At 47.8% G+C, this 21,536-nt stretch overlaps 1 protein-coding gene across 1 annotated transcript in view; it reads right to left on the bottom strand.

Moving 5' to 3' along the window:
- The window catches only part of RASGRP1 (RAS guanyl releasing protein 1), a 74,130-nt gene extending 58,782 nt beyond the window's left edge, over window positions 1-15,348 (bottom strand). The window contains exons 1-2 of the mRNA XM_024202056.2: window positions 15,317-15,348; window positions 12,183-12,364 (exon numbers count right to left, since the gene is read on the bottom strand). Of these exons, the coding sequence (XP_024057824.2) occupies window positions 12,183-12,364; window positions 15,317-15,348 (214 nt within the window). The remainder of the gene's footprint in view (window positions 1-12,182; window positions 12,365-15,316) is intronic.
- Window positions 15,349-21,536: the final 6,188 nt, after the last annotated feature.

Below are 21,536 nucleotides of genomic sequence, written 5' to 3'. Positions count from 1 at the left end.
GGTTATCATCCACCTTTCCCAGAGGCAGAGGCAGATGCAGATAAACCAGGCGAGGAGGCTACGGCACCGCGGTGAGGGCCTGAAGTCTGAGAGTAGCACAGACCTGTCAGAAAGCACGGGACCCCGCACCGAGGACATCACGGTGACAATGGGTCATGTGGATGTTGTGGAACGGCGATTCTGGGCACGGGAAACAAGCACGGACTGGTGGGACCGCATAGTGCTGCAGGTCTGGGACGAATCCCAGTGGCTGCGAAACTTTCGCATGCGGAAGGGGACTTTCATGGAACTTTGTGAGTTGCTGTCCCCTGCCCTGAAGCGCAATGACACCCGGATGCGAGCAGCCCTGACTGTCCAGAAGCGAGTGGCCATAGCCCTCTGGAAGCTTGCAACGCCGGACAGCTACCGGTCTGTCGCGAACCAGTTTGGCGTGGGCAAATCTACCGTGGGGGTTGTTGTGATGCAAGTAGCCAACGCAATCGTCAAGGTACTGCTCTCAAACGTAGTGACCCTGGGAAACGTGGAGGTCATCATAGATGGCTTCGCCGCGATGGGATTCCCAAACTGCGGTGGGGCTATAGATGGAACTCACATCCCTATCCTGGGACCGGACCACCAGGCCAGCCAGTACATCAACCGAAAGGGCTACTTTTCGATGGTGCTGCAAGCACTGGTGGACCACAGGGGACGTTTTACCAACATCAACGTTGGATGGCCGGGCAAGGTTCATGACGCTCGCGTCTTCAGGAACTCTGGTCTGTTTAGACGGCTGCAGGAAGGTATTTACTTCCCGGACCACAAAATAACTCTTGGGGATGTGGAGATGCCTACAGTGATCCTTGGGGACCCAGCCTACCCACTAATGCCCTGGCTCATGAAGCCCTACACTGGCGCCCTGGACACTGAAAAAGAACTGTTCAACTACCGGCTGAGCAAGTGCAGAATGGTGGTGGAGTGTGCTTTTGGACGTCTCAAGGGGAGATGGAGAAGCTTACTCACTCGCTGTGATCTCAGCGAAAGCAATATCCCTATTGTTATAGCTGCTTGCTGTGTGCTCCACAATCTGTGTGAGAGCAAGGGGGAGACCTTTATGGCGGGGTGGGAGGTTGAGGCAAATAGCCTGGCATCTGATTACGCCCAGCCAGATAGCCGGGCGATTAGAAGAGCCCAGCGGGACGCGCTGTGCATCCGGGAGGCTTTGAAAGCTAGGTTCCACAGTGAGCAGGGTAACCAGTGACTTTTAAGTTTGTGTACAGAGAAGCTGAACCTGCCCCCGTTTCTTTACCCAGTTAAGGATGACTATCCTCTCCAGTTACAGACCCCCTCCACCCCCTTCCAAAAAAATAAAATCAGTTTTATTTTGTTATTGAACACCGTTGTCTTTAGTACTGTTTTCGCGGGAATCTTTGAAACCGGGGACGCAGACTGTGGTGGGGAGCGGGTGTAGTGTACTGATGCAAATGATCCTTCTAAACTCCAGGAATGACAGGATTCGCAGTGGTGGACTGGTTGTTTCAACGGAGCCTGCCAGCCCTCCTGAGCGGGACTGCGTGTATGTGGGGGCTATGTGACTTTATGGCAGGGGGAGGAGGGTTACAGCTCCCCTGCTGCGTGGCTCTGTGATCCAGGACAAGGACCGCTGCATAAGATCTGTAACTGCCCTCCCCCGCCACAAAGTCACAGAGCAAACAACCACCCCCCGCCCCCCACAGAACATGAAAACCACCTCCCAGACTGACCAGGGTAACTAGTCACTGCACTGTGTATGTGCCCTGCTGCTGGCCCTGCCCCCGCCTCTGTACCCTGCTAAAGGTGACTGTCCTGTCCAATTACCAAGCCCCTTCCCCCCCTTCAGACAGACTCTCCCTCAAAAGAACCTGACTGAAACAGTAATGAACAGAAACGTATTTTTTATTAACAACCAGACAGAAAACTGGGGGGTGAAAGTCGGACGGGGGCTTGGGTGAGGCGGGCAGGAAAGGACTTTTCAAATTTTGGGGAATGACAGCCTTCTGGTGCTTGAGCAGTCTGCAGGGGTGGAGTGAGAGTTTTCACGGACTCTGCCACCCCTCCTTCTTTGGACTTTGGGAGAGGGGAGTATGGGACTTGGTGGCGGGGGAGTGCGGTTCCTGATAGACTGCAGCGGGGCTCTGTCCTCCTGCCTCCGTTCCTGCAGAACATCAACAAGGCGCCGGAGCGTGTCCGTTTGCTCCCTCAGAAGTCCAAGCAGCGTTTGAGTCGCCTGCTGGTCTTCCTGCCGCCACCTCTCCTCACGTTCCATGTGTGTCCGGTGCATTTGTGACAAATTCTCCCTCCACTGGTTCTGCTGTGCTGCCTGGGCTCGGGAGCAGCCCATTAGTTCTGAGAACATGTCCTCTCGCGTCTTCTTCTTCCTCCGCCTAATGTGCGCTAGCCTTTGGGAGTGTGATGCCAAGCAGGGTTGGGAGACAGTTGCAGATGTGGCTGTGGGAATGAGGAAAAGGCAGTGAATTCCTCCGAAAGATAAATGTGGTTGTGAATCAAGAACATAGTTTTTCTCTGTGAACCACACCTATCACATGCGCACTCAGGACAAGGTCGAATTTTCGAACCTCGCCTTCAGTGCCTGGGCTTTTGCACTGCCGATCTGGGAAGCGGGGCAGGACACGGTACTCTCTGTAGCAGGCAAACATGGTAAGCCGTAGACTTGTGGCTGCTTAAAACTTTAGGAGTACCACTGGCCTCCTTTCACATTGAAAGCACTGCCAGTCTGTGCTGCCAGCAATCGGCCAAGCAGGAACTCTGGCCCTGTCCCACCCCCTCGCGGATGAGCCAGGGAAAGATCCCTGTATGCTGCCCCTCTCCCGCCCCCACCGCGTGGCTGTAAACCAGCGGTCACAGTTCTGTAAAGGAACTTGTTGCAAGCAGTCCCAATACTAACAGTCCCCTACCTAATTCAAAGCAGGTCATCATGAGCGACATTACTCTCATGAGGATCCCGGACACCGAGATCCAACGGATGCTTCGAGAAAGCCTGCAGAGACCGGGGCCCTATGCCGCCATGCTATGCAAGGCAATGATACCGGAGTACCTGCTTGTCTCCTGGCGCGGGAACGTCTCCTACTTCGGAGGACCAAGTAAAGCCGCTCTCCCCAGGAACCTGATGAACAGGCTATCCCATTACCTGCAGGAGAGCTTTGTGGAGATGTCCGTGGAGGACTACTGCTCTATCCCCGGACATATAGACAGGATTCTAATGTAGCTGCAGTAGCAGGGACTAAAGAGTGGAGCAGCTTGGGCAGCACAATCATGCACAACCGGACACTGTTTGATTTTTTTAAAATAGTTGTTACTGATTACTTAAGCGCCCAGGGGGAAGAAATCATGATTCACAGATTGTTCTTAGTATTAATATTCAAGTTTTGTAAAAAATAAAGGTTAATATGTTTGAAGCACTTACCGCTTGATCCTTCGCCTGAATCTGTGTCCAGGTTACATGCTGGGGAGGGTTGGTAGGGGATCTCTGTAAGGGTGATGAAGAGCTCCTGGCTGTCGGGGAAATCAGCTTGGTAAGCGCTGTCGACTGCCTCGTCCTCCTCATCTCCTTCCTCATCTTCCCCGTCCGCTAACATGTCCGACAAGGAACCGGCCGCGGACAATATCCCATCCTCAGAGTCCACGGTCAGTGGTGGGGTACTGGTGGCGGCCGCACCTAGGATGGAATGCAGTGCCTCGTAGAAACGGGATGTGTGGGGCTTGGATCCGGAGCGTCCGTTTGCCTCTTTGGTTTTTTGGTAGCCTTGTCTCAGCTCCTTGATTTTCACGCGGCACTGCGTTGCATCCCGGCTGTATCCTCTCTCTGCCATGGCTTTAGAGATCTTCTCGTAGATCTTTGCGTTCCGTCTTTTGGAGCGCAGCTCGGAAAGCACGGACTCATCGCCCCACACAGCGATGAGATCCAAGACTTCCCGATCAGTCCATGCTGGGGCCCTCTTTCTATTCTGGGATTGCACAGCCATCTCTGCTGGAGAGCTCTGCATCGTTGCTAGTGCTGCTGAGCTCGCCACGGTGTCCAAACAGGAAATGAGATTCAAACTGCCCAGACAGGAAAAGGAATTCAAATTTTCCCGGGGCTTTTCCTGTGTGGCTGGTCAGAGCATCCGAGCTCGGACTGCTGTCCAGAGCGTCAGAGTGGTGCACTGTGGGATAGCTCCCGGAGCTATTACCGTCGATTTCCATCCACACCAAGCCTAATTCGATATGGCCAAGTCTAATTTAGCGCTACTCCCCTCGTTGGGGAGGAGTACAGAAGTCGAATTTAAGAGCCCTCTATGTCGAACTAAATAGCCTCGTGGTGTGGACGGGTGCAGGGTTAATTTGATTTAACGGCGCTAAATTCGACATAAACGCCTAGTGTAGACCAGGCCTAAACAAGCAATACTATATATCAGTTATCAGGAAGTTAAGAATATGATAACCATGTGAATTTGCAGGTAGAAGTTGTGGACAAAATGAAATTATCGAATTTAAAAATTGGCCAAGACCCTGGGTTATCACTCCTAGATCTCCTACAAAGCACCACAGAATCTCTAACTATGGTCAATCTTGTTTTTTTACGATTCAAGTGAAATATCTTGCTATAGGAGTACTGTACTGCATACAATTCTGAACAAATATGTCCAGTATAGTTTCAGAGTAGGCTTCTAAGTGCAGGACCACATCAAATAATTATATTAATCCATGTTATACTGCAGTACATATACTATGGGAAGCTATTTTTACTGTCAGATGCATAATGCAATGAGATGTATAGTGCCTATAGACTACAAAAATCTATATTCCACAACTTTTTGTTTTGTATTGCCCTTATGATTCAAGTAATTACCACTTTAAGCCATTCTAACAGGCACAGTTTTGTTCAGCAGAAGATGATTGAAATGTAGAAGAGCTCTGCATATGTCTATCCATTCCAATAGGTTGACGTATTCTAATAGTCTTTCCATAGCTCTTCCCTTTGTTAGAGCTTTAGTAAACGAAACAGACTTAGGGATGCGAATCGTGACATGCATTTAAGGAAGCTGTTTCAAGCATCCCTTTACTAATAAGCTTTCTTCTTTGCTGTTTAGGATTACAGGTCTGTGGTGAAATCTGAAGGGTCCCCTGGTTGTCTAGAAGAGATGAAATGCATGAATAGGAAAGCATTGTCTTATCTTATTAGCACTAGGGGAAAAAAACATGTTCAGAGGGCAGAAGTAAAAATCTTGGGCAATTGACTGATCTGATGATGGAATGTTGCATACAATATACATTTCAAAGACTTAAGGTCCTCACAGCATCACCAGAGGAAGCCTGCACTGCTTTTTAAAGCACGATGGAAGGGTTTGTCACATAAGTAAAAGATGTGTTAGGTGTTTGCTCATGTTCTGAAACTCTAGTGTAGACAAAGCAGGTAGACATTATCTGCAAATCCTAGCCACAATGGTCAATAGAACAACTTCCACTGACCTCAGTGGGGCCAGAATTTCACCCTAATACATAAGCTTGAGTGGAAGCCTATGCTTCCCCCTAGGGGCTGGCTGTATTTAGGAGAAAGGGTGGGTTTTTAAAACATTTTAACTAATACATTTTAAAACTCTAATGGTCACTTTTCCTCCCTAATGTAAGTTAAAATACAACTTGCCCTGTTTACACTAGGGTTTTAAAACATGCTTAACAACAATTTTGCTAACACACTTAAAATATCTTTTAGCCCAGGGGTGGGCAAACTTTTTGGCCTGAGGGCCACACCTGGGAATAGAAATTGTATGGCGGGCCATGAATGCTCACAAAATTGGGGTTGGGGTGCGGGAGGGGGTGAGGGCTCTGGGGTGGGGCCAGAAATGAGTTCAGAGTCTGGGAGGGGGCTGGGGTGGAGGAGTGAGGGCTTCAGCTGGAGATGCAGGCTCTGGGGTGGGGCTAGGGATGAGATGTTTGGCATGCAGGAGGGTGCTCTGGGCTGGGATCGAGGGGATCAGGGCTGGGGCAGGGGGTTGGGGCATGGGGAGAGGCTCGGGATGCAGGTTCCAGGCGGCGCTTACCTCAAGCGGCTCCTACAAGCAGCGGCATGTCCCTGCTCCAGCTCCTGCGCAGCCAGGCGGCTCTGCACACTGCCCCGTCTGCAGGCACCGCCCCTACAGCTCCCATTGGAGCACCAGAGGGAGCCATTGGAGCGGGGCCATTGGAGCGCATAGGAGCTAGAGGGGGGCCATGCCGCTGCCTCCGGGAGCCGCGTGGAGTGGCCCCCAATCCCGTGCTCTGGCTGGAGCGCCGGAGCAGGGCCATGTGGCTGCTTCTGGGAACTGCATGGAATGGCTCCCGACCCTGCTCCCCAGCTGGAGCGCCGGAGCAGGGCAAGCCCCAGACCCTGTTCCCCAGCAGGAGCTCAAGGGACAGCTTAAAATAGCTGGTGGGCCGGATCTGGCCCAGGGGCCATAGTTTGCCCATCCCTGTTTTAGCCTATTCTAGACCAGCCCTAGGCTTCAACTCAATGAGCTTAGTATGTGTTAAAGCCTAAACTACCTGATCTACACTAGTTTTGAAACATGTTAGTTGCAGTTTTCTAATGACATCTCTAAACCCTAATCATGATAAACCCAAAGGTAGAGTTATCTGGGAGAGATACAAAATCACAGGAAAGGGGGAGGGTTCTTATCACCAAACTTTTTACTTACACACATATATAATTAAGTGCAAAATTACCAGCTATGACAGACTTCTACATAATGGATCTCAAACCCCAGAATGCTATGCTCATAATTACAGAAGAAGCTGGTGTAGACCAGTGTGTTGTGAACAGTTCACATTTCCATGCCTAGTGTACATACAGCTGACAGATATGATCATCCAGTGACCACCACTGAAATATCCATCCTTTCAGCTGCTGACCAGCCAAGCTATTCTGTGAAGAAATATCACACTTTCTGGACTTAAAATATCAACACTGAGCCTCATGTATTTAAATTAGATCATTTATCAAATGTGTTTAGCCCTTCCTGTGCCACAGCTTACTGCCTGCCTGATGCACAGGTTAAGGTTTCTGTCAGAAAAGTGACTAAAAATGGAACTGTCCTATTCAAGATATCTATTGCCTGTGTTTGTTTAAATCAGACACTGTCAGCACCACAGAGCCAATACAGCTGGGGAAGAACAAGTTAGCTTCTATTCTACCTCAAGCATCAACAAAATGGGGGTTTCAAGAATCTTTAGTTAGTTCAAAAACACTAACCCAGGAACCTATCCTTGCAACAAAGCCCGATGACAACTCTGTCCACATATCTATTCAAGTGACACCATCATAGGACCTAATCATATCAGCCATGCCATCAGGGGCTCGTTCACCTGCACATCTACCAATGTGATATATGCCATGATGTGCCAGCAATGCCCCTCTGCCATGTACATTGGCCAAACCGGACAGTCTCTACGCAAAAGAATAAATGGACACAAATATGACATCAGGAATCATAACATTCAAAAACCAGTAGGAGAACACTTCAACCTCTCTGGCCACTCAGTAACAGATTTAAAGGTGGCAATTTTGCAACAGAAAAGCTTGAAAAACAGGCTCCAACGAGAAACTGCTGAACTTGAATTAATATGCAAACTAGATATTATCAACTTAGGCTTAAATAGAGACTGGGAATGGCTGAATCTATTTCCCCATGTTAAGTATCCTCACACCTTGTCAAATTGTCTTAAATGGGCTACCTTGATTATCACCACAAAAGTTTTTTTTCCTCCTGCTGACAATAGCTCATCTTAATTAAATTAGCCACTTAGAGTTTGGTAGGGGAACTCCGACCTTTTCATGTTCTCTGTATGTATATATATCTCCTCACTATGTGTTCCATTCTATGCATCCGATGAAGTCGGCTGTAGCTCACGAAAGCTTATGCTCAAATAAATTTGTTAGTCTCTAAGGTGCCACAAGTACTCCTGTTCTTTTTGCGGATACAGACTAACACGGCTGCGACTCTGAAACATGTTCTTAATAGCTTGTCCTCCCACTCCTTTCCTGGTTCTCCTCCTATCTCTCTAGTTGCTCTCAGTGTTTCATTCACAAGATGGATCCCATTCATCCTCACTCCAGCCCTCACTGCGGTTCCTACAGAGCTCCATTCTTGGCCCCTTTCCTCTTCTCCCTATCTCTGGAGATCTCATTCAATAATATGGTTTTAAGTATCATCTTTTACGGCTGACTCAGGATATGTCTATCCTACAATATAAGCCCAAAATTCAAACTCAGGCTCAACCTAACCACCCCCCTTTACACAAATCACACTAACCCAGAACTCAGATCCAGGGTCTCAGGACCACGCAGAGGTGGCATGTCCAAGCTTGAGTCAAACTGGGACACAGGGATCAAACCCTATTGGTTTGCGGTGTAGACGCAGCCGCGTAGGACTCATGGTCAGAGAGTCTACCGAAAGCATTCCACAATGCCATGGGCTGAGTTTTTGTCCTCTGGACAAAAACTCCCGGGGGGAGGGGGGGAGGGATAGCTCAGTGGTTTGAGCATTGGCCTGCTAAACCCAGGGTTGTGAGCCCAATCCTTGATGGGGCCACTTAGGGATCTGGGGCAAAAATCAGTACTTGGTTCTGCTAGTGAAGGCAGGGAGCTGGACTCGATGACCTTTCAAGGTCCCTTCCAGTTCTAGGAGATAGGACAGTCAAGTTCTTTTCTCATGCTGCATCTGAACAAAGGGCTAAAACAGCTACATTTTGGAAGGCCTCTAGGAAGTCTGGGATATGGGTGGTTGGACTAAGGCCCACGTAATTCCCTATAGACGCTGGGGTCTCAGGTTCAGACCCAGGGTGCAGTAATTCCTAACCTGGGTTACAAATGAGTCTAGATGCTCAAGCCCTAGGTTAGCAGACCCTGGGTATATTAACTTGAGTTCTACTAACTTTGAGCTTTACATTGCAGTGTAGACAGACCCTCAGATCTACCTTTCCACTCCAGACCTCCCTCATTCCTTCCAAACTAAAATTCAAAACTGTCTTTTTGAAAACTCCTTGTGGATATTTAGCTATCAATTTAAGCTCAACATAGCCAAAACTGAGTTCTTGATCTTTCCCCTAAAGCCCTCCCCACTTTCACTGTCACTATGTACAACACTAACATCGTTCCTAACATTGAGGCCCATCGTCTTTGACCCAGCCCCCTCTCTGAACCCACACTTCCAGGCACTGCCTAAATCTTGCTTTTTCCTTCACACACATCTCCTAGATCTGGCCTTTCCTCGCTGTTCACACTGCTAAACCTTGATACAGGTCCTCTTTATCTCACATCTTGTCATTCCAACTTGCTCCTGTCTGTTCTTGACAAAGGTCGCCTTGCCCCCACCCCTTCTTACATCCATTCACCACACTGCTGCAAACACAAAACAAAAAAAAAACATCTTCCTCAATCATTGCATCCCTTCACTGGTTTCCCCTTTTCCACTGCATGACACAAAACAAGTGCAAACTACTTGTCTTCATTTTTAAGACTCCTTGACTTGGCCCTGTGCTAATTATCATCTCTGATATGGAATAGGGCTGTCAGCTCCCACCTACACTCCACTAGTGCTGCCAGCCTTTATCGCCCGTTAGACATACATCAGTTTTCAAACAGTTTTTGTCTGTGTGCAGTACCCACCACAATGGGGATGTGATCCCTGACTGGGACCTCTAGGTGCTATTGCAAATATTAATGGAATAGCATAATGTACAGTGTGCATTTTAAAGTATGTTGTGTGCCTTCTTTATTATATACTGAATTTTCATAGCAGAGAACTCTTTTTCAGCAAGTAACCCTAAGCATCAGTTTCCCTACTGTGCTTCAAATACTCATTTAATAAACTGTATATCTAACATTAAAGTAAAACATTGCACAGTTTCCAGCACTGGATTTATCAGGGGTGATTATCTATAAAACCTTGCAAATCAGAGTGTTTTCTAGAGTGATTTTCTGAGATGCAGAAGGAAGAAAAATTCAGTCTGGAATAGAATTGTGACTGTCCATGGTAACTGGATAGCATGCACTGCAATTTCAGGCATAGAGTGGACTCACTCAGTCTGTTGATTGATTTGTACTGATTCAGCATTTAACACTTTTTTTTACCCGATCACAGAGCAAAATTTTGTCTCCCCATCCCCTCTCCTGAAATGGACTCCAGTGAAGGTTGTTTGCAAGATGTTTGTAGTTAACCCCCGAAAGAACCCTCTGTAAGCAATGTCTTTATGTAGTTGTACCAGCCTCATTTCATGCTTTATTTAAATACTCTACTGTGAAGTCCCAAGATATTTTAAGAATTTGCACAGTTTCAAGGAAAACAAAACACAAGGAAGACTATTTGTATAAGCTCACTGAATGGAAGAGACTGTGAAGTGCCTTTGGCTTATATAAGAATATGTGGATATCTACAGTACAACACAGTTCTCTCAAACAAGCTCTTCCATAAATCTTATGGTTACATATGCATTATTATTCATTTAGAAGGATTAAAATATAATTGACACAAAATATGTATATTGACTAAAACAAATAAGAATATTGGATAAAATCCCGGCCTCATTGAAGTCCATGGCAAACACCACATTGATGTCAGTGAGGTCAGGATTTCACCTACATTATTTGAAATAAGTCACTGCAACCATTCTGCTAGCTTTTAATATAAAATGCATAATCCTTTTTCTTTTATAAAAATACAGGTACAAGTTGAGAAGATTGGTTAATGAGCTAAAACAAATACAATACGTGTATATAGGCTTACTTTAGCACTTAGTTTGGCTCATTTTGTCTGAAGAGAGATGAAAAAAAAAAAAAAAAACCCAAACTACTAACGTGTGTAAGAGTGAGGGCTTTTTAGTGGTTTAATGGATTTTCTTACGTAGTAAAATTCAATAAAACTGGATGGAGGAGAAAGGGATTGTTGGTTCTCTTCTTCTGCAGATATGTATGTCTTCCCTTGCAAATTCTTTATCATCAGTAAGTAACAATGCATGCTTTCCTCACTGGGGTGTTGCAAGGATTAGTCATGGTTTGTAGAGTGCTTTGAAGAGGTAAAGCACCATATCAATACTAAGTCTTATTTAACTCCTATAAATCCTTCACTGAAAAGAAACCCATCGAACTGCAACTCACCCTATGTGTACTGTATGTACAAATACAACTTCCACTGCTCTGCCTATTTTTTGCAATTGACAACAAGTAGTTTGTTGGACATTTAGAAAAATCGATGTCATACTCAGCTTAATCTCCATTTGAAAAAATCTGCAGTTTTCATGTTGGTTTACAGCTATAAAAAGGTGAACTCTACAAATAAATGGGATGCCACAAGCTGCTGCTAGGGACTGAAATATCCAGCACATAGCATGGAAGGCTATCATATTGGCAGTAAAAAAAAAAATGGTACTCTATAGTCAAAGAAATACATCATTTAAAAAACAAATGATTTAAAAATACTTAGATTTCTATCTTTATTCTTTATAAAGGCTTTGAAGCCCTCCATTTGATTCCATAAAATATCAAAAATAGTGTTTGCTAATGAAAATAGAAAGCATCTTTTTTGTTTTTTGCATAAGTTAAACATCTCAAATGGTGCTCTTCAATGTAGATATTTTGCTGGTGAAAGTAAAAAATCATGAATAATTTATAAGCCAAAAAGTATATGATTGGGTTTTTCACTTGAATCTTTTCTCCTTAAGAGCTGATTTTTGTAAGTATCTCTTCTGATTAAGTAACAAGCATTCCTACTTTACTGCACCTAGTCCACAAAACAACTCTTCTAATTTCTGACTAGACGATATAAACACATTTACACAGTTTGAGAATATTGCATTCTCCATTTTCCAACGTTTACTTGTTAAACATCCATCCATGTGCAAAGAATTTTTCCGTTCTGTGCATGGAGTAACAAAAAATGAAATGAAAATCACTTCACTTCAAATGCCTGGTAACTTTACTGTACTGATTAGGAGTGCCTTCCCAGAAAAGAATGTTATCATTCTAAACTTTCATCATATATTACACAAATTTATAGATCCATATTTCATATTATATATATATATAAAAAAATAAATGCTTGACTATATCTTAACGTTTCACAAGTTACCTAAACTGCTACTGTACAAAGGTCTGAAAACATTTACACACGATTGTTTCAAATCAGGACACTCACCAAAAGACTGAAGGCAGGTTTCAATGAGGTTCTCCAGGCTGGCGCCTTTGGCTAAGTGTCCCAAAGGCATCATTATTCTGAACTCAGTAATCTGGGTAGGATTTGAATGGGAGGCACAACGACTGATCTGCTTCAGTTCAAGTGCTGTTTTAGGGGCAGTGCTGCATCCTTGTGCAGGTTTCCTAAAGGAAAGGACAACAGTCAAGTGAGTACAATGAGAGCAAGGCAGTGGCAAATTTCACACAAGCCTCCACTGCAGGTTGGAAAAGGAGGAGAGATTTAAAAGGCAATTAGCTCCCCGGAGTTGGGTTGGTGAAAAACATAACCCTCCCACTTGGCAAATGCACCAAAGAAACCTCTCTTTATCAAATATCTTTAGCCCCGAAAATATGGCTCTTTAGAGCATGGTTATAGAGCTTTTCATTTTTTAAATCTATATATTTCAATCTTAATGTAAACATAATTCCCAAGCAAAGCAACAGGCATTCATATAATCTGACACTTCATCTAAAATCAAACAATGTACATTATAACACTGGGGAAATGTCCCAGTAATGACCATCCAGCCTATGGATATTTACATTTGGGCACTATGATGAAAGTGAATGGATTTAAGCCCGTAGTCAAACCCTGAACAATTCTGGAAGACATTAAAAAAAAACAAAAAAAACTTAAGAAATAATGATAGAGCTCATGCCTGAAATATCAGCATGATTTTACAGTGGAATATTTTATAGTTACATGTTTTGTTTCTCCTCTTAACTGCTCCTGTAAATGTCCACTTATACTGAATTTTTCTTGCTAAGTTACTAATGACTGTATTAACAACCTTATTGGTCAGACTGTCCAAGGTGGCCACTAAAACTGCACCCATAATTCTGCAAGTGCCTATTTTTAGATGTGTATTTTTCACACCAAAAGGTTTTGTAAGTACAAAAAGCTTCTGTGTTTACAAATAACATTTGAGTTTACTTTATTTGTACATACAAATTACAATTTTCATGCAAACATAAGAGATTGAGAAGGCACAAAAATCATAGATAAAATGTGTGCTCAAATTTGCATTTGCAAAGCTGCAGGCACCATTTTGAAATGCCTTTGAAAATATGGCCTGATAGTTCTCTGTCAGTGATCACCGCTCCGTTCAATAAAATGATTAGCTGTTTTAAGGAATGTAAGTTGCACCCCACTGAAACATCTTCTAAGAGAGAATGTTAAAAATCATATGTGGGGTGAATTTTACTGATGGTAGAAGTAACACACAGATGGCATTGCCTGGAACAAAACTTGGTACAGTAAGCAGCAGTGCACATCTCCTTCATGCACAGTTCGAACCCTGCAGTGAAACTCATGTTTTAACCCCTGTAGGTTCAGGTGCAAATATAAAATACTTATTCAATACAGTTTTTCATAACCAAAGCACTTCAGATATTAATTAATGAAATCTAGCAAAGGCCCTGTAAGGTAGGTTTTTAGAGTTAAATTGTTTCTGGTGTAAACCCATTCTCTGTATATTACTGATAAGGAAGACAAGCTACAGGGGGAGTGATTTTAGTGTCAGAGCTGAAAGTAGAATTCAGGCATCCCTGACTCCAGCTCTGTGCTCCAAGGGGAGTTATGCATGCCTAACGAAGAGAATAGTGCCCCCATGCCATAGCTCCAGCAATGACTCTCAATCCTTATCTGCAATTTCTCTGCCATTAGAGTGCTGTGTAGTTCATGACACTCATTTCACATGTCACGTATGACCACACTTGAAGCCAAATCACCAGAAATACAAAGCTAGTGTATGATGGTGCTGCTGATAGAGCAGATGCTAAACACCCCCATCCATTCCTGTTGAAGTTAGAATTCTTCACACAGCCTGTATCAGCTTGTCTCCTATTTTGACTAAATGTTCCTTCCCTTAGCTTTATTGTGTGACCTCATGGTCTCATTTTATGGGTCTAGGTAACAGGAAGGGACCGATCAGCTTACAAGGTGCCCTTTGTCGATTCCCTTCCAACTCCCGTTCAAGCCAGGCTGCTACAGCATTATAATGGCAGTGAAACAAAAGTTACATGCAGCAGGTGTATTATTTTGGCTGGTGCCAAGAACGCACTCAGAACTGAACAGTGCACAAAATAACGACAGTCCCCACCCCACAGAGCTTACAGCATGGCACTTTCTGCTTTCAAAGCAGGGTAGAGAGGGTAACTAATCAATGACATTAGCTGAATTCATCAATTAATTAAAAATATCTCCACTTACAGCAGTTAGCCAGCGTGTAAGGGGAGTGGAAGTGAACAGACTTCTTTTTTTCCACCCTGGATTTCCATTGCAAACTTTTGAAGGGAAAAAGAAATCACAAAGTAATGAATGTCAGCTTGTGGGCTAGCACCCAGCACTAGGCGGTGTTCCCAATGTGAGAGGACTAGCACCAAAGTGATGACTTCTCACACACCGCACTATAGACTAAAGCACGTTACCCCAAAGGGACAGGTGACTAGATTTTTTAGCCAGAATAAGAGATGCCACAGGTTCTGACATTCCTGCAACAGCAACCACAGGGGAGGCAAGATCACTCCAGCAGCATTCCTGCTAGGACACCCCATTTATTACAACTTTCAGGTATTCTCAGTCCACCCCGCTTTTCAAAGCAAGACAAAAGCCCAGCTCCAGCTGGGAAAGTTACAATCAAGATGGGGAAATAGGATCTTTTTACCACCACATTTCCCTCCCCTCTTTCCCCCGGAGTAATTGGGTAGGAAAGCGATGGGCTTTAGACACGCTAATGCAGCAGCCTGGATTTCAATCTTCAGGGCACTGCTTTCCCTTGCAGGTCACTTCATCCCATCCTCCCTGCAAGCGCGGCAGCAAGGCAGCTCTGGCCAAGCCACCGAGGCCCGAGCCCAGCGCGGGCTCTCCGGAACCAGGAGTGGGTCTGGGCGCCCAAGGCACAGGGGCCGCTAACTCTGCCTTTCAGTGCGAGGACAGCGCGCGTGTGGGAGGGAGAGGGGTCCCGGGAACAGCCCCGGCCCATCCATTTGCCCTGCATTCCCTCCCGCCTGTATCTGCCGTCTCTTCACCCCCTCGCGCCGCCAGGGAGCTCCCGCCTGGAGAGGGATCACGAAGCAAAGTCACGGCAAGCTTACGGGTTCTCCTTCCTCTTCCCTAAGGTTCCCATTTCGGAGCCAGGCTCAGCTCTGCCGGGATCACATGGCGAACGGGATCACCAGGAGCAGCGAGGTTTCTGGGGAGCAGCCCTGGGCATTGCATCGCTCCCTCCTCCCCACTCGCTCTGTTTCCACCCCCCGCAGCTTCTCTAGAGAAGCAGTTGCGAGCGGTGCAGCGGCAGCCGCCGCCAGCTGTGACGAATGAGGGCGAAGATCTTATCGCCAGAAGGAAGTGCTGCGCTGCTCTTCTCCGAAGCCACCGCGCTTAACAGGTATGGAACCGCAGCAGACTCCTGCTCGCGCGGGCTCATGGCAGCAGCATGTTCCAGGGCAGGGCTGTGTCTGCAACGCACTTGCTTACCCTGGCGGGCCGAGAGGGCTTCAAAGCCCAGCGGAGTTTCATGCTAACCGGAGAAAGTCATTTTCCATTTTCAGTGGAACACAGTTTTTGGTTTGGTTCGTTTGGGGTTTTTTTAAATGGCTTTTCTTTCGTTCGTTCGTTTCTTTTTTTTTTTTTTTTGCAGAATTTTAGTCACTATGGCAGCCAAAAACTGGTTCCAAAAATGTTCAGGATTTTAACAAAATCCCCAAAAACTTCAAAGAACTTATTCACTGCCAACTAAATTCTGTTAATTTTTGCTGATTCTACACACACACAAATCCTTTCCCAGCCACCTGTATTATAAACCCTGTTCAGACCCTCTATTCCCCCTATCAACTGATAGCATACCCTATCCTCCCTGCACCTCAGCTTCCTCACCTGTAGAATGGGGATAAAGATGCCTGGGCACTTCTATCAGATGTTTTCAGATCTATCTGTTAAGAGATCTCTCTATATACTAAGAATTCTTCTAGTTATTTATATAACACAGTAGATGAGCTTGGAGCTTACAGGCAAGGAAAAAAACAAAAGAGTTGCCCTTCTGCAAGTCAAGGTAAGCAAAAAGCAGAGTGGGGGAGAGGGAAATGGCAGAAGAAATGCCAGATCCAAGGAAGCCCCATGTGGAGACCATGTTCCATTAGAACAGGGGCGGGCAAAATTTTTGGCCTGAGGGCCACATCGGGTTTCTGAAATTGTATGGAGGGCCGGTTCCCCAAACAGCCAGGCGTGGCCTGGCCCCCGCCCCCATCCGACCCCCCGTGCTTCTTGCCCCCTTCCAGTCCCCCCGGGACTCCTGCCCCATCCACCCGCCCCTCCCCCCTGCTCCCTGGCCCCGGACCCCCCACCCCTGACTGCCCCCTGCCGACCCATCCAACTCCTCCTCTCATTCCTCACTGCCCCCCCCCCCGGGACCCCTGCTCCCATTCAACCCGCCTGTTCCCTGCCCTCTGACCGTCCCAACCCCTATCCACACCCCTGTCCCCTGAACACCACCCCGAACTCCACTGCCCTCTATCCAACATCCCCTCCCCCCACTCCCTGCCCCCTTACTGCACTGCCTGGAGCACCGCTGGCTGGCGGCGCTAAAGCTGTGCCGCCCTGAGCACCAGCACAGGCCACCTGGCTGGAGCCAGCCACACCATCGTGCAGCACATAACACCGAGTCAGGCCGCGGCTCCGCAGCCCCATTGCCCAGAGCATTGCGCCAGTGGCGCAGTGAGCTGAGGCTCCGGGGGAGGGGGAACAGCAGGGGAGGGGTCAGTGGCTAGCGTCCCCAGCCGGGAGCTCATGGGCCCGGCAGGAAGGTCCCATGGGCCGTAGTTTGCCCACCTCTGCATTAGAATGATAGGATTAGAAGGGCCCACAAGAGTCATCTAGTCTAACCTCCTGCCAAGATGCAGGATTTGTTGTGTCTAAACCATCTAAGGCAGATGGCTGTCCAGCCTCCTTTTGAAAATCTCCAGCGAAGAAGCTTCCACAACGTCCCTAGGCAGTCTGTTCCATTGTCCTACTGTTTTTACAGTTAGGAAGTTTTTCCTGAGATTCAATCTAAATCTGCTATGCTGTAGTTTGAACCCACTATTTCTTGTCCTGCCCTCTGTGGACAAAGAACTACTTCCATCTTTTTTATGTCAGCCTTTCAAGTATCTGAAGACGGCTATCGTTGTAGGAGCAGCAGTGATCTGTATGTTATGTATAACCTGTATGCTCAAAAGGTCTGTTATGCTTCCCCCCCCCTTTGTCTCCTCTCCCTCTCTGAATACCTGTGAAGTGGCTTTCCCCTCCCCCTCCCTCCTGGAATGCTTGTGGGATGAATGGGCTGGTTGAACAGCTGGAAGATCAGAAGAGCTCCCAGGTAGACAAGGTGTCTGGGACTCTAATTAGGCAGCGATCACACACCCAATGCATGGACACTGCATGGACACTGCCCGAGGTGGAGTGTGACCAACCAGGCACGGCCAAGTCATCTCTAGTCACAGGCCATGAGGAGCAGGTCCTTAAAAGGGGAAGGGGCCATGTGCTCAGGAGTGCACTCAAAAGCTTGTACCTCTCGTGAAGGCCTTTCGCCCCAACCGCCTGGCCAGTGGTTCGCTGCGTTGCATTCCATCATGCCTCGGGAAGACTGACCTTCATCACACCGTCCATTGCTGTGCTGTGGGACACTTACCTTGAAGGATCCTGACATCTCCAGTGCCATGCCTGTCCTGGGAGCGTGAGGAGGCGAGTGTGAATGTGACACCCCCCCACCTTTTGAGCTTAGCTATCAATATAATAAACGTGCTGCTTTCTGCCAAACTCTGGTGGGTCATTAGTCCTCCCTAAGCTTACTAGCTGGCCCAATTTCGGGTAACATTAATGGTGGAGAATGCGGGCAGCTTAGTGAAGAATTTGACCCAAGAGTAGGGGTCCCCTGGTGCCATCCCCCTCCTCTCCCCCCGGTGGTCTCTTGGGTGGGTCTATCTTGAGCCTGCGTGAAAAAGTGGTAGGCTAGCAACCCACTGCAGGGAGAGAAAGACGCCACTGTTGAGTGCCGGTGTAGGGCAAGGGAGAGAATTAAGTGTAAATCCCCTGGTGTCCCCCTCCCCGCCCGGTGGTCTTTTGGGTGGGTCCAGCTCGAACCTGTGTGAAAAGGTGGTAGGCTAGCAACCCACTGCAGGGAGAAAAGGACACTGCTGTTAAGTATGCCACTATGGGGCAAGGGGAAGAAAAAGGCAAAGCAGCCTGAGCGAGAAGACACCTCCCCCTTGGGGAGTGGCGCCTCTGCCTGGGGTGTTGTTAGAATGGCTCCAAAAGAAAGGGGCGGACCCCTGGATCCCAGGGGCTATTCCACCTGGGAGTACAATTCATGAGTTGGAGAAGGAACGGGATATGTGGAATGTGCAGACTCTGACTGCTACCGCCCAGGCGTCTTCCCTCTCTGTAGCCGCAGTACAGGTGGTGGCAGCAGAGGAGGAGCGGGAGTGGGTGGAAGTAGAGAATGCCGCTCTGAGCCAGGCAGTTACCTGCCTGAAAGATCTGGTCCTGGAGGGGTCCGCCCAGGAGAACAGAGTCCGGGGGCCTTATTCAGCCCGGGTCACCGCCATTGGGATGAAAGCCCAGGGGGGTGCGGGACCATATAACGAGTGGGACAGGGATATCTGGTATGATCCGGATCCCCCGGATCCAGACTCCCGGTGGCCGGACCCCAGACACCATGGACAACTCAAACGAGCAGGGTCTGCCGCGGTGGGAGCACTGTGCTAATTTGTTTCTAAGCATCTATCTTTCAGCCTCCAAACCAGAACATCAGGAGAGCTGGTACCAGCTGAAGAGTTATAAAAATACCATGGTTATAGTGTCGCAACAAAGTCTGTGTTCAGTGCTCTGTGTTGCATGTTCTGTGTCTGTCTCTGGTGGGTGTCCTGTGCTAGCATTGGGTCCAGAGAGAGAGGGGATACTACACTTGACAGGGTAAATGCCTTTTCCTCTTTCTACTTCCCTCATCTCCAACCAAATTATCAATCACATCCATCTCTGTCCAAAAGACTTTGGTCCCCAATACATCAGGATTATTTTTGGTTAGGTTCTCTAATAATCATTTTGTCATTAAGTTTTGTTATTGATACTGGTACTCCTACAAATCTTATTTGTTGTGTGTACTTAAGGGCTAAGGTTGACTTTTATTGTTTGATGGCTATTGCAGCATCAAACTTGGGCCTCATTTTATTTGTCAATGTACCCAATTATTGTAATGGTGATGGTTTTACTGTATTCCCAATTATTATTATTGTGATTGTTTGCATTTGTGTTATGTTATATCTGGTGTTAGTCAATTGTAATGGTTTTAGTTATATTCATCTGGTTATGACTGTTTGGTTTGTTTGCAACAGATCACCTGTGTACTACAACGACAACAGCTACTTTAATGATAATAGATCAATGGGCGGAGTGTTGTAGGAGCAGCAGTGATCTGTATGCTATGTATAACCTGTATGCTCAAAAGGTCTGTTATACTCCCCCCCCACTTTTGTCTCCTCTCCCTCTCTGAATACCTGTGAAGTGGCTTTTCCCCTCCCCCTCCCTCCTGGAATGCTTGTGGGATGAATGGGCTGGTTGAACGGCTGGAAGATCAGAAGAGCTCCCAGGTAGACAAGGTGTCTGGGACTCTAATTAGGCAGCACTCACACACCCAATGCATGGACACTGCATGGACACTGCCCGAGGTGGAGTGTGACCAACCAGACGTGGACAAGTCATCTCTAGTCGCAGGCCATGACACTCTGATTAGGCAGCGATCACACACCCAATGCCTGGACACTGCATGGACACTGCCCGAGGTGGAGTTTGACCAACCACACGCGGCCAAGTCATCTCTAGTCGCAGGCCATGAGGAGCAGGTCCTTAAAAGGGGAAGGGGCCATGTGCTCAGGAGTGCACTCACAAGCTTGTACCTCCCGTGAAGTCCTTTTGTCCAGACCGCCTGGCCAGTGGTTCGCTGCGTTGCATTCCATCGTGCCTCGGGAAGACTTACCTTCATCACACCGTCCATCACTGTGCTGTGGGACACTTACCTTGAAGGATTCTGACATCTCCAGTGCCATTCCTGTCCTGGGAGCGTGAGGATGCGAGTGTGAATGTGACCCCCCACACACACCCTCTTTTGAGCTTAGCTATCAATATAATAAACGTGCTGCTTTCTGCCAAACTCTAGTGGGTCATTAGTCCTCCCTAAGCTTACTAGTTGGCCCAATTTCGGGTAACAATGATATCCCCCCTTAACCGGGGCGGCTCCAGGCACCAGCGCACCAAGCGCATGCCTGGGGCGGCAAGCCGTGGGGGGCGGCCTGCCGGTCACCGTGAGGGCGGCAGTCTGGCTGGCTTCGGCGGCATGCCTGCGGGAGGTCTGCTGGTAACGCGGATTCGGCGGCAATTCGGCGGCGGGTACGCCAAAGGTGCAGGACCGGCGGACCTCCCGCAGGCATGCCGCCAAATCCGCGTTACCAACGGACCTCTTGCAGGCATGCCGCCGAAGCCTGCCTCACTGCCGTGCTTGGGGCGGCAAAATACATAGAGCTGCCCCTGCCCCTTAATCTCTTTTTCCAAATGAAACATACCCAGTTCCTTCAGCCTTTGGTCATATTGTATGCATTTTATCCCTTTGATCATTGATCTGGAGGAGGCAGGGCTGGAGTGGGCAGCCATTCTCCACATAATCATCCTCTTCAACCATTACTCCTGTGGGAATTCTGCACCACTGCACATGCACAGAATTTATGTCCCCCCACAGATTTCTTTGCTTCCCCGCAGAAAAATGACTTTCTGATGGGGAAGCAGAGGGAAGCCACAAGAGTGGTCATGCTACCCTCCTCAGCAGTATGTTTCGGGTGCCCAGGGCAGCCGCAAGAGAGGTAAATCACTGTGGGGCAGGAGGTGGAACTGGGGAAAACCTGGCTGGTGGCTCTGACCCTGTGCCAGGCTCAGCTGCTAGTCTGGGCTAGGGAGGACGGGACTCCCTCTTCCCCTGCACGGCATCAAGGGCCAGGTCAGACCCACCCCCACCCGCCACTTCCTGCACCCATCGCTCCTCAGCTGCAGGGAGAAGGATCCCTCTATGGGGAGCTGCTCCTCCATCCGCCCAACCCCCGTGCATCCAGACCCCATCATACCCAGACCTTTCTGCTGAGCTTCACCTCCCCTCCCCCGCACTCAGAAGCCCCCCGATGATCTCCCTGCACCTGGACCACCCCAACAAGTCACCCGCATCCAGATCCCCACCCCACCAAGCCCCAACCAATTGCACCTGGATCCCTACCCCACACCCTCAGTATCTGGACCCCA

Source organism: Terrapene carolina, unplaced genomic scaffold, assembly GCF_002925995.2.
Source record: "Terrapene carolina triunguis isolate 2854851 unplaced genomic scaffold, T_m_triunguis-2.0 Scaffold96, whole genome shotgun sequence".
Taxonomy (NCBI): Eukaryota; Metazoa; Chordata; order Testudines; family Emydidae; genus Terrapene; species Terrapene triunguis.
This window is presented reverse-complemented; position numbering and strand designations above follow the sequence as displayed.